Source organism: Halichondria panicea, chromosome 12 (genome assembly GCF_963675165.1).
Source record: "Halichondria panicea chromosome 12, odHalPani1.1, whole genome shotgun sequence".
Lineage (NCBI taxonomy): Eukaryota > Metazoa > Porifera > Demospongiae > Suberitida > Halichondriidae > Halichondria > Halichondria panicea.
In genome coordinates, this window is record NC_087388.1 from 1,310,636 (window position 1) to 1,324,847 (window position 14,212).

A 14,212-nucleotide genomic window follows, 5' to 3' on the forward strand; every position below is an offset into this window, starting at 1 on the left:
TCAGTGTTCAGTTTAGCAGTTATATTTAATGCAAACAGTCAGCAGTGTTGGGGGTCAGGGGGTGAGTACAATTGCACATGTATATATAGAAGTGTACTGCACCACCATTAAGCCTGTTCAGGCTCTTGTAGCTTCAAAACGGTTGTCACACAAGCAGCGCATTGTTTCCTCTTCTGATATACGCTATATAACACTGGAGCATGATAGAAAGCAAGCACACGCTGTATATCTTCATTTTCAAAACAGGTTACTGCGTTGTCAACGTTTTTCTTGCCTTTTTTTCTTGTCTGTCTAGTCAGCCAGTTCTTAATGTGGCCCGGCTTTCCCTGCAGAAATAGAGCAGTCTGAACATGAGTCAAAATGTGTGCAATTGAAAACACACACAATAGGGCACTGTCAATCCTATAACTGGTTGTACTAATATCTTTAAGATCAATCTACACTACTTGAGTGTACATTTTCGAGGACCTACTCTATGTACCTAATTCTATGCAACCACAACACTTAAGCTGGATTTCCTCCGCAACTGCCATAATAATCTCCTCACGTTATCCAACAATATATACATGACTTGCATCATCAATGTATAGTATACAACTCTGTGCAGAAAATAATTATTATACATACATATACATGCCTTGGCTTTTTGGAACACAGCATCACCCGTTTTAGATGAATACAGTGAATCAAAATTAAATGACCAGATGTGCGATTGATGAAGCCAATGATGTGTGTGACTTGACAGAATCTAAACATTCGAGTAATGTATGGGCAAGAGTACACTCTTGGTATATATGCGTTAGTCACCCATCCATTTGATTTCATAATCTGAAACTTCCTGTTTGAATAAAATCTACTTGTGGTAGTTTATAGTGTCTAACTTGGGGTTGAAGAAGCCTTGAAAAATAATTATATAGGTCACACGCACCAGTCTTCCTGTGAAAAGAAGTGAGAAGCCGCCACATAACGAAAAGTTTCATGCATAATTACAATCACACGTGTATGCCAGCTAAAATTATGATAACTGAACCTCATTCTATGGGTTAGTCAGCACCTTCATTTCTTCGTGACGTATGGAAAAAGAATCCCAAAGTGCTGGCAACATACATAACTGCATATTGCACTAGATCATTACGTATATTTGCATAACGATGTTATTATATCATTATTATACGATTATATCAGTTCAAGTCAGCAAGCAATGATTTATGTCAGTTGTGTGCTGGTTTATGTCTATACGGCTTAATTTTGTATAATTAGAGAACAATTAAGCACGTTTTAAAATAGAATAATAGATGAAATTTATGGGCCTGATTTGAGCCATGACAACTTATTCAGGAGTTGCTTGTACTCGAGTCACGGTTTGGCTCTTCATACTACAATCCCAACCACAGCTCGATAGGCTGGTCTGTGTATATACAGTGTTGACAAGCTGGTCATAATGACTTGATGAAATGACGTTCTCCAAGCGGTGCATTTGTAAATTGTGTGGGTGGATATAGATGCCAAGCGTGATATTATGTAATCCTTTTGAGCCTTCTGGCCGTCTCTGGTGGGCGGTCTCTGGTGGCATCCTTCCTTCTGCATGCTTTCGCTTTGCTGACTTTTTCGTAAAGGGTGCATTCCCTAAGAACCTCACTTCTGCAGCGTCCTCCAATTCTTGTCACGTTCCGAGGTTTGCCATTGCAAGGTCTGTGACATTTGCATGCATCAGGCCAAGAAGATGGTCCAGTGTGTGAGCCTGTTTTTAATAACAATGATTTGCAAATCGAAAATGTGGTCGAAACGATTGAGGTACCGGCCGTGGAAGGGGATGTCGACAAAGGAGACTTTGTAATTCGGATTGAAGCAGTGAGACGACACCTGATCATAATTAGTAAGCACAGTACTGATAATTATTGATTGCACTATTTATAGGGACAACTCTACTCTATTAATAACAGTCGTGCTGAATGGTCATGTACGCATTTAGAAGATGCGTTAATCAAATACTTGCAGCCATCTTATACCGGAGGATACAATAGTTCACATGCATACTGCAATGGTCAACAATAGGAGTGCACCGCTGCAAAATTGTAAAATGTGTGCTTTGCTACTATAGTGTTTCAAGTTAGTGCATGTAGTGCTCTAATGTAATGCTTTTTGGAGCAGATTATAGGAACATACTGCAAGCTACAGTGGAACCCCTCTATAACGGACATCTTTGGGGAACAATGTTTTCGCCTTTATACAGAGGTGGCCTTTGTTGAGAGGTTGTTTTGTTCATTTGGGACCTGGGTGCCTGGCCGTTATAATTATAGCAGCTGGCCTTTATTCGGAGGTGGTTGTTAACAGAGGTTCCACTGTAATTGATAGTAATCCCTATGCACTCATGACACTTTTGCAGGCACTGCTGGAGTATTTGGCATTAATTTGATTTCCTTTGCAACTACCATAACATATTTTATATTGTTTGTCACAATACTTAACATGATTGTACCAAGGACGCCCTTGATTGCACTATACAACTCTTGACATTGTAAACTGGTTCTCACTCAACACATGTATATAAATACCTGTTATGGCTTTTTGAAGCCATAGGAGCAGTATCGCCCTCATTTTGGATGAGGAAAACTTGAAGAGAGATACAGGTACAGCAAATCAGTGTGTGCAATTGATGAAACCATATAGCGTTCCTTCACTTTCATCACAGTATAGGCCTAATTAAACTGCACCAAGCAAGGAATGCTCACTGCCTCTGCATGTTTCTTTGTGTAAATGCTGTCAAATTAATTAGCCAGATTGATGATTTAGGCCCTTTGCTAGATCTAACCAGCTATCTGTGAAACACGCGCCAATCTAGTCTTCCTGACATGTGAAAAGAAGTGACGAGCTGACACTTAACGAAAAGATTCTTATATAGACACACGTCATGTATAGACACACGTACGCCAGCTAAATTGTTATATCAATAATTTTTATGATACTGGAACACTGAATTGTGTGTGACTTGACACATTCATTTTAATTTACCACAACTTCCATTTCCTCTGACATTTTAACTTCCTGTTTGACATGTGCAATAAAATCTCTATACTTGATTTGAAGAAGCCTTGAAATTAAACAAGCAACCAAGCAGACTGTACCAGTTGTCCCATCACAAGACTAGAGACAAAAAGTGGTTTTCTAAGGTAAAAACTCACTTTTGTGAATTCTGATCTGTTTTATGAATAGCTCTCTTTTACATGTTGTTTGTACCACTCTTATGCACACTACCTAACATAAGTGTCTGCATGCAGAAACCTGCTCCCAGTCCTTTAATTAATAGCTCATCTTACTAATAATTATAGCTAGTGTTTAGAATTTGTATTGATTGTATAGAGGTTATTCTGCATACCATATAATTATTGTGTACTATAGGGCTCAGTGAACCCCGGACCCTGGGCCCTAGGATCCAGTGACTCTTAAGATTTAATTAGTGACCCCCATAAACACTGCATAAATTTTACAAAACACTCAGTGACCGGGGATCACTGGATCCTCCAATACTGCATGGGTTTTAATAAGTTTCTTTTGGTTGCAAATTTCGAGTCATTGCAAACGAATGACACTCAAAGTAAGCGCATGCAATTTCGCTAGAAACGCAGTATATAGGCCTTGTATACCTTCATTCGTAAGGGATTACTCAAACCAGTATGCGAGTAACACAATAGTAAATTGTCTTTATATTGTCTGCATGTGTACATGTGTTGCGTGTAGTACAATTGCATTGTGTGCTGCATGTGTGTTGTGTGTAATGGCATTGTATAGCACAGTGACTCAGTGGCAGTGACTCAGTGGTAGATCCAGGAAAAATGAAAGAGGGATTCCAAACCAGGGCCGTAGATAGCTTAGTGTGCAGGGGTGGTAAAATAAAAGCTGAACATTTTTTTAGTAAAAAAAGGTCAACTGTTATTTCATATCCTCTGAGTATGGCAACTTGCTGTGGCACCAACTTAGACCAACTAAAACAAGGTAGCTTGAGCTAGAAAGGTACTCCTGCTTCCAGAGGCGCAGTGGAGCTCAGAATTTTACCTAAAAAACAGGTCATCACTCGTTCTCAACAGTCAGCATGCGCATCAGATAGCCCTGCCCACATCTCAATTTCATTACATCATTCTAATCGATAAAAGCATTGTGCATGTGCAGTATTTTGGCAGATCTAGAATGCCAGGGGGGCAACTGCCCCCTGCCCTCCGCTGTCTACGGCCCTGCAAACTAACGAGCGCATAGTGCGAATAATTTTGGGGTTACGCCCACTTCCGGTCACATGTTGTGCAGTAAGATTAAGGAAAATCCCATTCTCAGCCTGGGAAAGTCCCATAATAGACTTGCGTAGAGCTAACTAGCTGCCACGAACAGTCAACTAGCTAGCCTATAGGCTAACCATTGACTTTGAACACTCCTTTGGCAGTTGATACATCAAAACAACAGGTACAGGTTACAATGAAAGCATGCCTCGGTGGAGATGCCAAAGCTACATAACATAAAGCTACTAATACTTTTATTCATGTACGTGATGAACATTATTTTGCTGCATGCAAACTAAGAGTGGGTAATGATCGACCATGATTGTCGTTAAAAACGATCGATAAAAAGTTCAAGTCTAAAATCATAGATATAAGAGGGAGAGGGATGGGAAACGGAGCACGTGCGCACAATCACTTCTGTGTAATGCCAAAAGTTGATCCGCGTTACGGCTCTAGACACCCCGCCAACCCAGCGGGAAATGTTATTACTATCATTCACAGCTCCCCACTGGGACTCTTAGTCCTGTGCTGAGCATCCACGCCTACTGTGCATCATATAGAAGCGTTGTGTATCTCACCAAGAGCTTGAAAACTTTCAAAGGCAGTTTTTTGAGTGTTGTATTATCGTTTCGGCTCTATCTAGTGGCTTTGTGTACCTTCTACAAGGAGAGGCTGTGACTACAGCCCAAAATATTAATGATTCCCTCTTTCTTAAGTAGCTGGGCATTGTATGCAAGTAAAATCAAAGCCACTTGGCTTTAGGTTGGTAAGTAATGTTCATTTTTGTCTTAGTAAGCTGGTTTTTAAAAGCATACTTTTTGGGTACCCATTTAGAAAGTTACATCAATGATTGAATGTAGGTACATGTCTCTTTGTATTCATTGATAGTTGGTTCATCGTATCGGCACAGTAATTTACGACAGAACTTTGCTACATTTCCATAATTCTCTATCATGTCTGTGACTGTACTGGAATACTCAACGATACAGACAGAGCTCCTCTCAAGAATTTGCTGTCCAAGCTGCTTTTTACTGCTTGGAGGGTCTCACTAACTATTGCTGCTACCTTGTTGTGACTGTTCCACTAGCCATTGCTAATACATGGAGCTCAGTAGCTAGTTTATAGCCTAGTACTAGCTAAAAGCATGGGTTGGAGGAAATAAAGAAGAAAACATTGACCGAAACGCGGATCGTCAATGCTATTTACGTAGCGTTTCCCATCCCTCTCCCTCTTATATCTATGCTAAAATTAATGGATGCCATCAGCAGAGCCTTGCAGCTCTATTCTCACTCTTGCAGCTACCAATAGGATACAATAGCTAGCATTCTAGTGCAGAGCTAACTAGTAAGTAGAGTAGCAACACTCGGTAAACAAGTTTGGCTGCGTGCTCTTCTGAAAAGGTCTGAAAAGGCTACAATGGCATTCCAAGTAAGCAAAACTAGGCATAACTCGAGAACGAAGCTTTATTTTGCAAATCCACGAATGAAAACATTACTAGAAGCCTATAGAAACTCTTACTTGCACTTCATTGATCCTTGAGCATCTGTAGCAGTCTACACACACATGCAGACACACACACACACACACAAACACACTACCGTATACCTCGCTTGCGCATGCGCACCGAGGCATAATCATTGATACAACAGCTACAAATCATACAATAGCTACAAAAACTGATAGAAAGCTAGCTGGTAGCTGTACTAAAGCCATAATAGCTAGCCTGGCTGAAAGGGGGGATCCGCGGCACCCTGAGATCTCCCCCTGGATCCGCCACCGAGTGTTACCTAATTATGCCTCGGTGCACGTGCGCAAGCGAGGTATACGATAGTGTATTTGTGTGCGTGTGCGTGTGTGTGTGTGTGTGTGTGTGCTGTTTAATAAGTGTCAACTGATCACCATACTCACAAATCCTATAATATACACTTTCAATTTATGCCATCAGTGTCATGCAATAATACATCATCATGTCAGTATTACCTTTACTATAGTAATTCTACTTATAAAGGTGCTATAATTATTATAGTGTTTATTAGTAATGTTATATACTTGTGCTTGGCTCGGTATTGATGGAGGCCCGAGGGTTGCAGGCCCGAGCAAACACCACTACCATAGCCAATATTATCCAATGTGCGCACAAGTGAAGCTGTGTAACAAACTGATCTGTTGCATCTCCGAGTCACATCACTCCTTTTATAGGACACCTAGTAGACAAATGCTTGTGGTGTGTTGCGCATGCATGCACTGGATGTCATGAAATACTTAACGCTGACCACAGTTAAATTTAACCATGTATTACTATATAAAAGTGATGTTTTCAGGTATGCATGGGGTAGGTGGGTGGTCTTTATGTGTAACTTCAGCCTTACTGTGCATGCCAATATAAACTGGTGGAGTGTTTAATATTGTTGGCATAAATAGTCTTCTTAAATTTCTTGCTGAAATTAGCGTGGGAAGTATGCTTTGCGCACAGAGACCAGTCACTTTAGGCATAGCTAGCAGGTTCCTACCTGAAAACTGTGCTTTATATATACGGTTCAAATGCAAAGAACACTCATCCTCGTTTAGATGAGGACATCTTGGAGAGATGCAGCAAATCAGTCGATCATCAATGGAAAAACCTTGAAACAGTTGTGACTTGGTTGTGTATGACATCCAACAAGCATACAAGAGTGTACCTTCGCTTACTACAGTACACCAACACTTGCACTGCCATGCATACAGTAACCAACAGAAATTAACACTCATGTATGCAAGTTCCTCATTACCCTTTTGTTTAGTATCATGAATGCTGTCAAACTGATGAACCAGATTCAGTTAGCTAGGCCCTTCCCTTTAAGCTTATCATTGCACATCTATATAATTATATACATGTAGGTCCAGTCTTCCTGTGAAAAAACGTGAGAAGCCGCCACATAACGAAATGCTTCATGCATAATTACAATCACACGTGTATATGAGAGCTATAAAATTATAATTTTTATGGGTTAGTCAGCATTTTCTTTTTTCGTGACGTATATATGGAAAAAGAATCCTAGCTGAAGTGCTCGCAACATACTGCATGTTGCACTATACAGTCATTAGTGTAATCGTGGTCGAGGTATACAGACAATTTGATAGTTTAATAGTATTTTCATGACAAAAAATTTAAATATTATATCAGTTCAAGTCAGCAAGCAATCATAATTATGTTTTGTGTCAGGTGTGCTGGTTTATGTCTACGTCTTAATTTTATAATTATTATGTCACATTTTTGGGGAGAATAATAGGCACATTTTTCAAGAGTAGAATAATGGATGAAATTTATGGGCCTAATTTGAGCCATGACAACGTGTTCAGGAGTTGCTTGTACTCGAGTCACGGTTTGGGTCTTCATACAACAATTCCAACCACAGCTGGATAGGCTGGTCTGTGTATAATTATGGTGTTGACAAGCTGGTCGTAATGATTTGATGAAACGACGTTCTCCAAGCGGTGCATTTGTAAATTGTGTGGGTGGATAGATGAAGCATGATATTATATAATCCTTTTGAGCCTTCTGGCCGTCTCTGGTGGGCGGTCTCTGGTGGCATCCTTCCGTCTGCATGCTTTCGCTTTGCTGACTTTCTCGTAAAGGGTGCATTCCCTATAAGAACCTCACTTCTGCAGCGTCCTCCAATTCTTGTCGTTTTCGGAGGTTTGCCATCGCTAGGTCTGTGACATTTGCATGCATCAGGCCAAGAAGATCTAGTGTGAGATTGCGAGCTTGTTTTTAACTTGCAAATCGAAAATGTGGTCGAAATGATTGAGGTACCGTGGAAGAGGATGTTGACAAAGAAGACTTTGTAATTCCGATTGAAGCTGTGCATGAGACGTATAATTATGATACTGGAACACTGAATTGTGTGTGACTTGACAGAACCTAAATATTCACAACTTCTATTTCCTCTGACACTTTAACTTCCTGTTTGACATGTGCAATAAAATCTACTATAAAGTCTACTTAGAAAGACAAGATTTTATTGAAAGCAAACAAGTAACTAAGCAGACTGCACCAGTTGGCCCATCACAGGACAAGACAAAAGTGTTTATCTAAGGTAACTCACTTCAGTGAGACCTGTAATATGAATAGATCTAGCTCTCTTTTATGTGTTGTTTGTACCACTATATACAGTATATACCTAACATAAGTGTCTGCATGCAGAAACCTGCTCCCAGTCCTTTAATTAATAGCTCATGTTACTAGCTTCTAATTATAGTGTTTAGAATTTGATCTAGTATATATAGGTTACTCTGCATACCGTGTATAGGGCTCAGTGAACCCCGGACCCTGGGCCTTAGGATCCAACGACTCTTAAGATTAAATTAGTGACCCCCATAAACACTGCAAGCGCATAAATTTTACAAAACACTGAGTCTTAGGTTTCAGTGACCCCCGATCCTCTGATACTACCATTGGTTTTGAATTTCAAAGAGGCTCTTTTGGTTGAAAATTTCGATATTATTATATAGATCGCAAACGAATGACATGCAAAGAGTAAGCGCATGCAATTTCGCAATATTTATAAATGCAGTATATAGGGCTGTACAGTGTCATTCACAAGGGATTACCCAAACCGGTATATGCAGTAACACAATAGTAAATTGTCTTTATATTGTCTACATGTGTACATGTGTTGCGTGTAGTACAATTGCATTGTGTGCTGCATGTGTGTTGTGTGTAATGGCATTGTATAGCACAGTGACTCAGTGGCGGATCCAGAAAGGGGGTTCCAAACTAACGAATGCGCAGTGCAAGTAGTGAAAGTCGAGTTACGCCCACTTCCGGCCGCACATTGTGCAGTAAGACTAGGAAAAAATCCCCATTCTCAGCCAGGGGAAGTCCCGTTATAGACTTCCGTATATAGAGCTAGCTAGCTCCCACGAACAGTCAACTAACTAGCCCAGGGGTGGATCCAGGGGTATGGAATAGGGGGCTCACCCCCCCCCCTTCCTCTTAAAAACCTTCATTTATCAGCTACTTAGCTAGCTAGCTATTAACTCACTCACTGCATGCACTAGCCTCGATTCCAGGCCGCGAAGAGAAAGGCCTTTTTCTTCGCGGCCTGGAATCGAGGCTATGCATGTACTGGATCACGATGTAGCTAGGTGACATTATCATAACCACACCCAGTTCAATACTGAGCATGACTGAGAAATAGATCCAGGCTATCACCTCAGAACTAGAATAGCTACACTGTAAGAGCACTGAAAAACAATTGACCTTTTTTAGCCGGAAAAATATTTTGTGATTTTTCCCCCCTTATCTGCAGTTCTGCTGCTAAACATCAACTTTCCTCTCATACTTGAGGCCATTTGGGACACAGTACACAGCCTTAGCTAAGTCATAGGTACTATAGGAACACAAGCATGAAAAAGCGCTTTGTGGTGTAGCCTCTAGCTACTACACGACAATCGAGTTTCTTCGCTTCCAATCAGGAGGCATGTGATTCAGTGATGGGGGTTAGCTCTGAGATGTTTATATGTATTGGATACAATAAGTTTCCCGGGCTTTTGCGTCAGTTATAAAGAGATAAAGGATGGTCCCAGAGCCACTACGTATACACTTTATTGGAAATATCACGTAAATCACTTCCGTTTCCAATCCCTCTCTACTCTTTCTATGCTCCCATGCAGTCACTGAAATATTAGCACCCGAACCCTGGATCGTAAGATCCATGCAGTGACCCTTTGGATTTAGTGACCCCCTATATAAACACTGCATTTTAGAATTGTTATTATGAGCTTTACAACACTATTAAAAACTAAGTGTAATATCGCCCGGGTCTGACCTTAAATATCAAATTGTAACACTAGTTCATACTGCTATATATGGACGATATCTTTGTACAAAAAAACTACAAAGCACTATACGGTACATGTTTAACATAATTATTATGGCCTCAATTTTTTTTTTTTTTAAGAATACTGATAAATATACTTTTTTTTTTGACAGTTAGAAAATAAACATGTACGTATTTAGAGTTCTAAAGATTTGTGAGACTTTGGGTATAGTCTATTCGCACTCGAACCGTGTCTCCGCTTGGATTAGGTCCATTGGAGACTGGCGAATGTCTCTTCTGCGGGTGGAACGAGAACCACGAACACAACGTATGGCTGATCTTGCCAATGAAAAGGCCAGACTGCATCTCATCCAGCCTACCACCTGACTGTAGCTTTCGTTTCTTTTCGTGGCTAGGTCTCCAGCCAGTCTCTTCACTACAACTGAGGCCTCCTTGCCCATGCCTCCACATGCCGAAGAAACTAGAGGTGTGAACGAGCCATGCTCAATTTCATTTATCCTTTCTCCGTATTCTCTTTTTTTCTCTCTCTCCATTTTCTGAAAAAGCGACTTGAGGGGTTTGGACCTATAGCTTCTCGCGTGGGGGTAGAATCTTGTGTCAAAAAATGCGTTTCTGCATGCCTTGGGTCCAAAAGCCTCTCACTCTGATGTCTGCTCTGGTATCAGGGTCTGTGTTGGCTGTTCGATAGCGGAGGGACTCGCCTGTCAAAGGTTGTAACTTGGGCTCAGTCTCAACGTCGTTATGTATTTCCTTCATGCAGGATGCTAGGAAGTTTGTTGTGTCGTCATGGCGCATGTGTATGAAGCCAGATAATTTGCAGATCTGGGAATGGTCTACCGTATAACTTTCACCACATGGGCAAGTTGTTGGTAGATTTTCCAGTGGCCAACAATAGCGAAGGTTGATGTGGTCATGAAAATCTGCTTTGGCATCAAAGAAAAATCCGTGCTCTGCAACAGGTATTGTATTAAGTGTGCTTGAGCCCCCTTTCTCACGTGCTAGGGCCATAGCGCGTTGTTGGGATTCTGGTAGGCGTCTCTGTAGATCATCTGCCTTTATTTTGTACAATACGTCGTGATGTTTCCGCATGGCCATCTTTTGATTGAGGTCCTGGTCAATGCTCGTCATGACATCTGTCCCGTTGTCAGTAATCAGCTGGGTGAGTTTTGCTGTGCATTCAATTGAGTCAGCGTGTTTGCTCCTTGAATCCTTAACAGGATCGTTGAACGACATACCTCCCAGCCGTGTAGGCAGTGTCATCAGCTCCAGCTCTGTGTCATTTAGTTCATGTTTCACTATTTTTGGTATTAGTTTGTGATCAATAGCGTCCTTCAGTGGTTGCATGTGGTCCCCCGCGGTAGGCATGGTTCTTTGAATAAATGTCCATCGATGCTGTAGTCCAAACACGAAACCAGTGTATGCAGCATGGGGTTGGGTGGAGGCAATGTCAGCAAGCCGAGACACCTGTTCCCAAGCGGTAACTTTTTCCTAAGTATGTGGCAACAAATGCTGGGGACCCAATCGCTGCACCCAGGTGACGCTGTCCTGACTTATTTGCTAAATCTTCTCCATCCTCAGACATCTGGATGCCTGTGCCTTCGAATTCTTTAACTGCTGCTGCTCGGCATTCTGGTTTCAGTACGAGGAACGTTTTTGATGGTTTTGGGAAGTACCCATACGCGGGTCCTTGTTGCAGTGGATGTCCCAGTAGTTGCGTAAAATCTTCAGGTTCCCCCCAGCTGCGGCGTCATCGGCATACCATATTTGAACTGCACTGGGAGAATCATCCGTGGATAGCACACTCCTGCATTTGTCTATTAAAGGTACAGTGCTTAGTGCATACATCGCCATGGACGGGGACATCCCTGGGTGGTACCTTCTTCTGAGGACAGTTCCATTCCTCCTGAGACAAATAGTCTGGACGGCGACCAGTAGAAATTTAAGAGGACTGTTGCCAGAGGTGGGCATGTGTATCGGATGTTAAGGAGGGCCACTGCACGATTCAGACGATTAAATGCATTATCTGCGTCAACCAACAAAACTGCGTCTGTGCCTGCTGAAGCGAATACCTTTCTCAGTGCATGTATAGCAGCTTCACAACCAGACAGGTGGCCTGCACATACTTGCGTAGATCCTGCAGCTTTGGTAATATCTCTCTTGAGCACAGACACCAGGGACTTGCCAATAATACGTTTCAAAACTTCCCCTATTCCCACTGGTCGTACTCCAGGGTTCTTCGAAATGGGGATCAAACGATTGTTTAGAAGTGGGCTAAGCCCGACTGGGTCCACTTCCTATAATGCTATGTGCCTTGCCACTTCCGCCACCGCATCACATAAATCTTTTGATGCTGACTTAAAAGATACCATCATACGTCTCCATATATAAGCATCTCCCATGGAGGGACCAGCGGCACCGTGGGTTGCTAGTGCAGTCTTTCTTACAACCTCACCAGTTAGACTTTCGAATAAGATGGGGTTAACAATGAGTGCATCTCCTTGTATCAAGGCCTCTGGGTTTGCAGGTTTTGCTTTGGGGTGTTTTCTTTTTAGTTCAGTTCTTACTTCTGGTGTAAGTTCAAGTAGTCCACCCTTGCCATATTCAGTGATGAGGGAGATGGCTGAATGGACCTCTCCTTTCCGGATGAGAGTGGCAAACCGCCTATTTAGCTTCTTTTCTGTTATTCCTCGCTGTCTATCTAGCTCAGGTAATCTGGATTGAATGGTACGGGCCTCCTCTAGCAGCTCATTGATGTTACCCGCCTTCCACAAAGAAAGACGTCGTGCAAGGTGTTCACAGAACTCCTTGGTTCCTGCTTTGGCATGTGGTTTTTGTAACAATAGGCCTGGCATGACTATGATAGCTTGCATATATGGCCTCAATTGGATTTACACGCGAGAGTAATTAATTTGATAAACCACGCGCGAAGCTGAGTTGGTTTATCTGATTACTGAAATCCAATATACCACGACAGGCCATTTTAACCGGCTTAATTGTACGTATATAATGTTAGAGCTATTTCCTGTCATTCCTCATTAATGACTATTTGACGTCACTGTTGCTAAGCCAAATTTTGGAGTCTATATTTAATAAAGACTGCAACAAAAATTACCCGTTAGTGAGAAAAACAAGATTTGAAGAAGCTTTGAATTATCAAGCAGACTGTACCAGTTGACCTTACTGGACTAGACAAAAAGCGGTTTTCTAAAATAAAAACTTAGTTGTATCACAGAAATTTATATCTTGCTATCCTCTTTGTTCTATATCCACTCTTACGCATAGTAGATCTACCTAACATAACCTTTAGCTCAACTTAGCTTTCTGATCAGTGAAAAATGTTTAGATTTCATTTACCCTTAAGATTTAGGGCCCCCCCCCCCATATATACACACTGCAAAGAATTATGAGCGTGGTTCATTTGGCTCTTATCCGAGGTCTATAATTATAATGAAATTGCGTCGTTAATTTAATCGAGAAAATTAATTAATGACGTACGCATAATAATTATTTTCGGAGCATTGATTGTGCAAATGCATTATTTTATGCTCGTGTGTATCATTTACCTGCATGTTTATTTAGCTATAAACATACCTGATAAGGAGTATCCTACTCCCATACACATACCGCATTCCAAACTATTATCTGTTGATGTAGTTGTACAAACTGTCAAATAGGAAACGTATGGAGCCCATATCAAAATCCTTTTTTTAATGAACATAAGCTCCGTTTACACGACACCTAATCCGGGTCGAATCCGGATTGAATCTGCATGGGTTAGATTTTTCTGAGTAGTGGGCATAGCTGTGTGTGTTTGTATGTATAGAGTGTTACAGCTGCTCAGTGATAAATGAAGTGCAAGTAAGAGTTTCTATAGGCTTCTAAGGTTTTCTTAGATTGCAATTAGTGCATCTGCATTATACCGTAAATTAATGTAATTACAGCGCCAGACACTTCTAAGTGGCGCATCTTTTAGAACCCCAGCTGGCGCCTGCAGTTATTATGCCTTGAGGCGTAGCCGCACGAGGGATACGGTAAAGCTGACTGTGTGTGTGTGTGTGTGTCTGTTCCAGCTGTAAATGCTCAACGGTTGCAATAAGACGAAAACTAACAGCTTCTATAGGC

At 41.4% G+C, this 14,212-nt stretch overlaps 3 protein-coding genes across 12 annotated transcripts in view; 2 read left to right on the plus strand and 1 right to left on the minus strand.

Moving 5' to 3' along the window:
- The window catches only part of LOC135345452 (uncharacterized), a 91,624-nt gene that overhangs the window by 24,343 nt on the left and 53,069 nt on the right, over nt 1-14,212 (plus strand). The gene's annotated exons all lie outside the window — the stretch shown is intronic.
- LOC135344764 (uncharacterized) overlaps nt 3,057-14,212 on the plus strand; it is a 28,742-nt gene continuing 17,586 nt past the window's right edge. For 9 of the 10 annotated variants that reach the window (XM_064542041.1, XM_064542038.1, XM_064542040.1 and 6 more), the window contains exon 1: nt 3,057-3,170. The gene's annotated coding sequence lies outside the window, so the exon portion shown is untranslated. Of the gene's footprint in view, nt 3,171-7,671; nt 8,345-14,212 lie in introns of those variants that run through there. The other variant, XM_064542033.1, reaches the window with a different exon arrangement.
- On the minus strand, nt 12,385-12,960 carry LOC135345454 (uncharacterized). The gene has a single exon (XM_064542876.1). It carries the CDS (start codon nt 12,958-12,960, stop codon nt 12,385-12,387), a length of 576 nt encoding a protein of 191 aa, XP_064398946.1.

What these genes read in the sequence shown, in the direction of transcription:
- LOC135345454 (XM_064542876.1), bottom strand. Translation starts at nt 12,960, where the DNA reads ATGCAAGCTATCATAGTCATGCCAGGCCTATTGTTACAAAAACCACAT.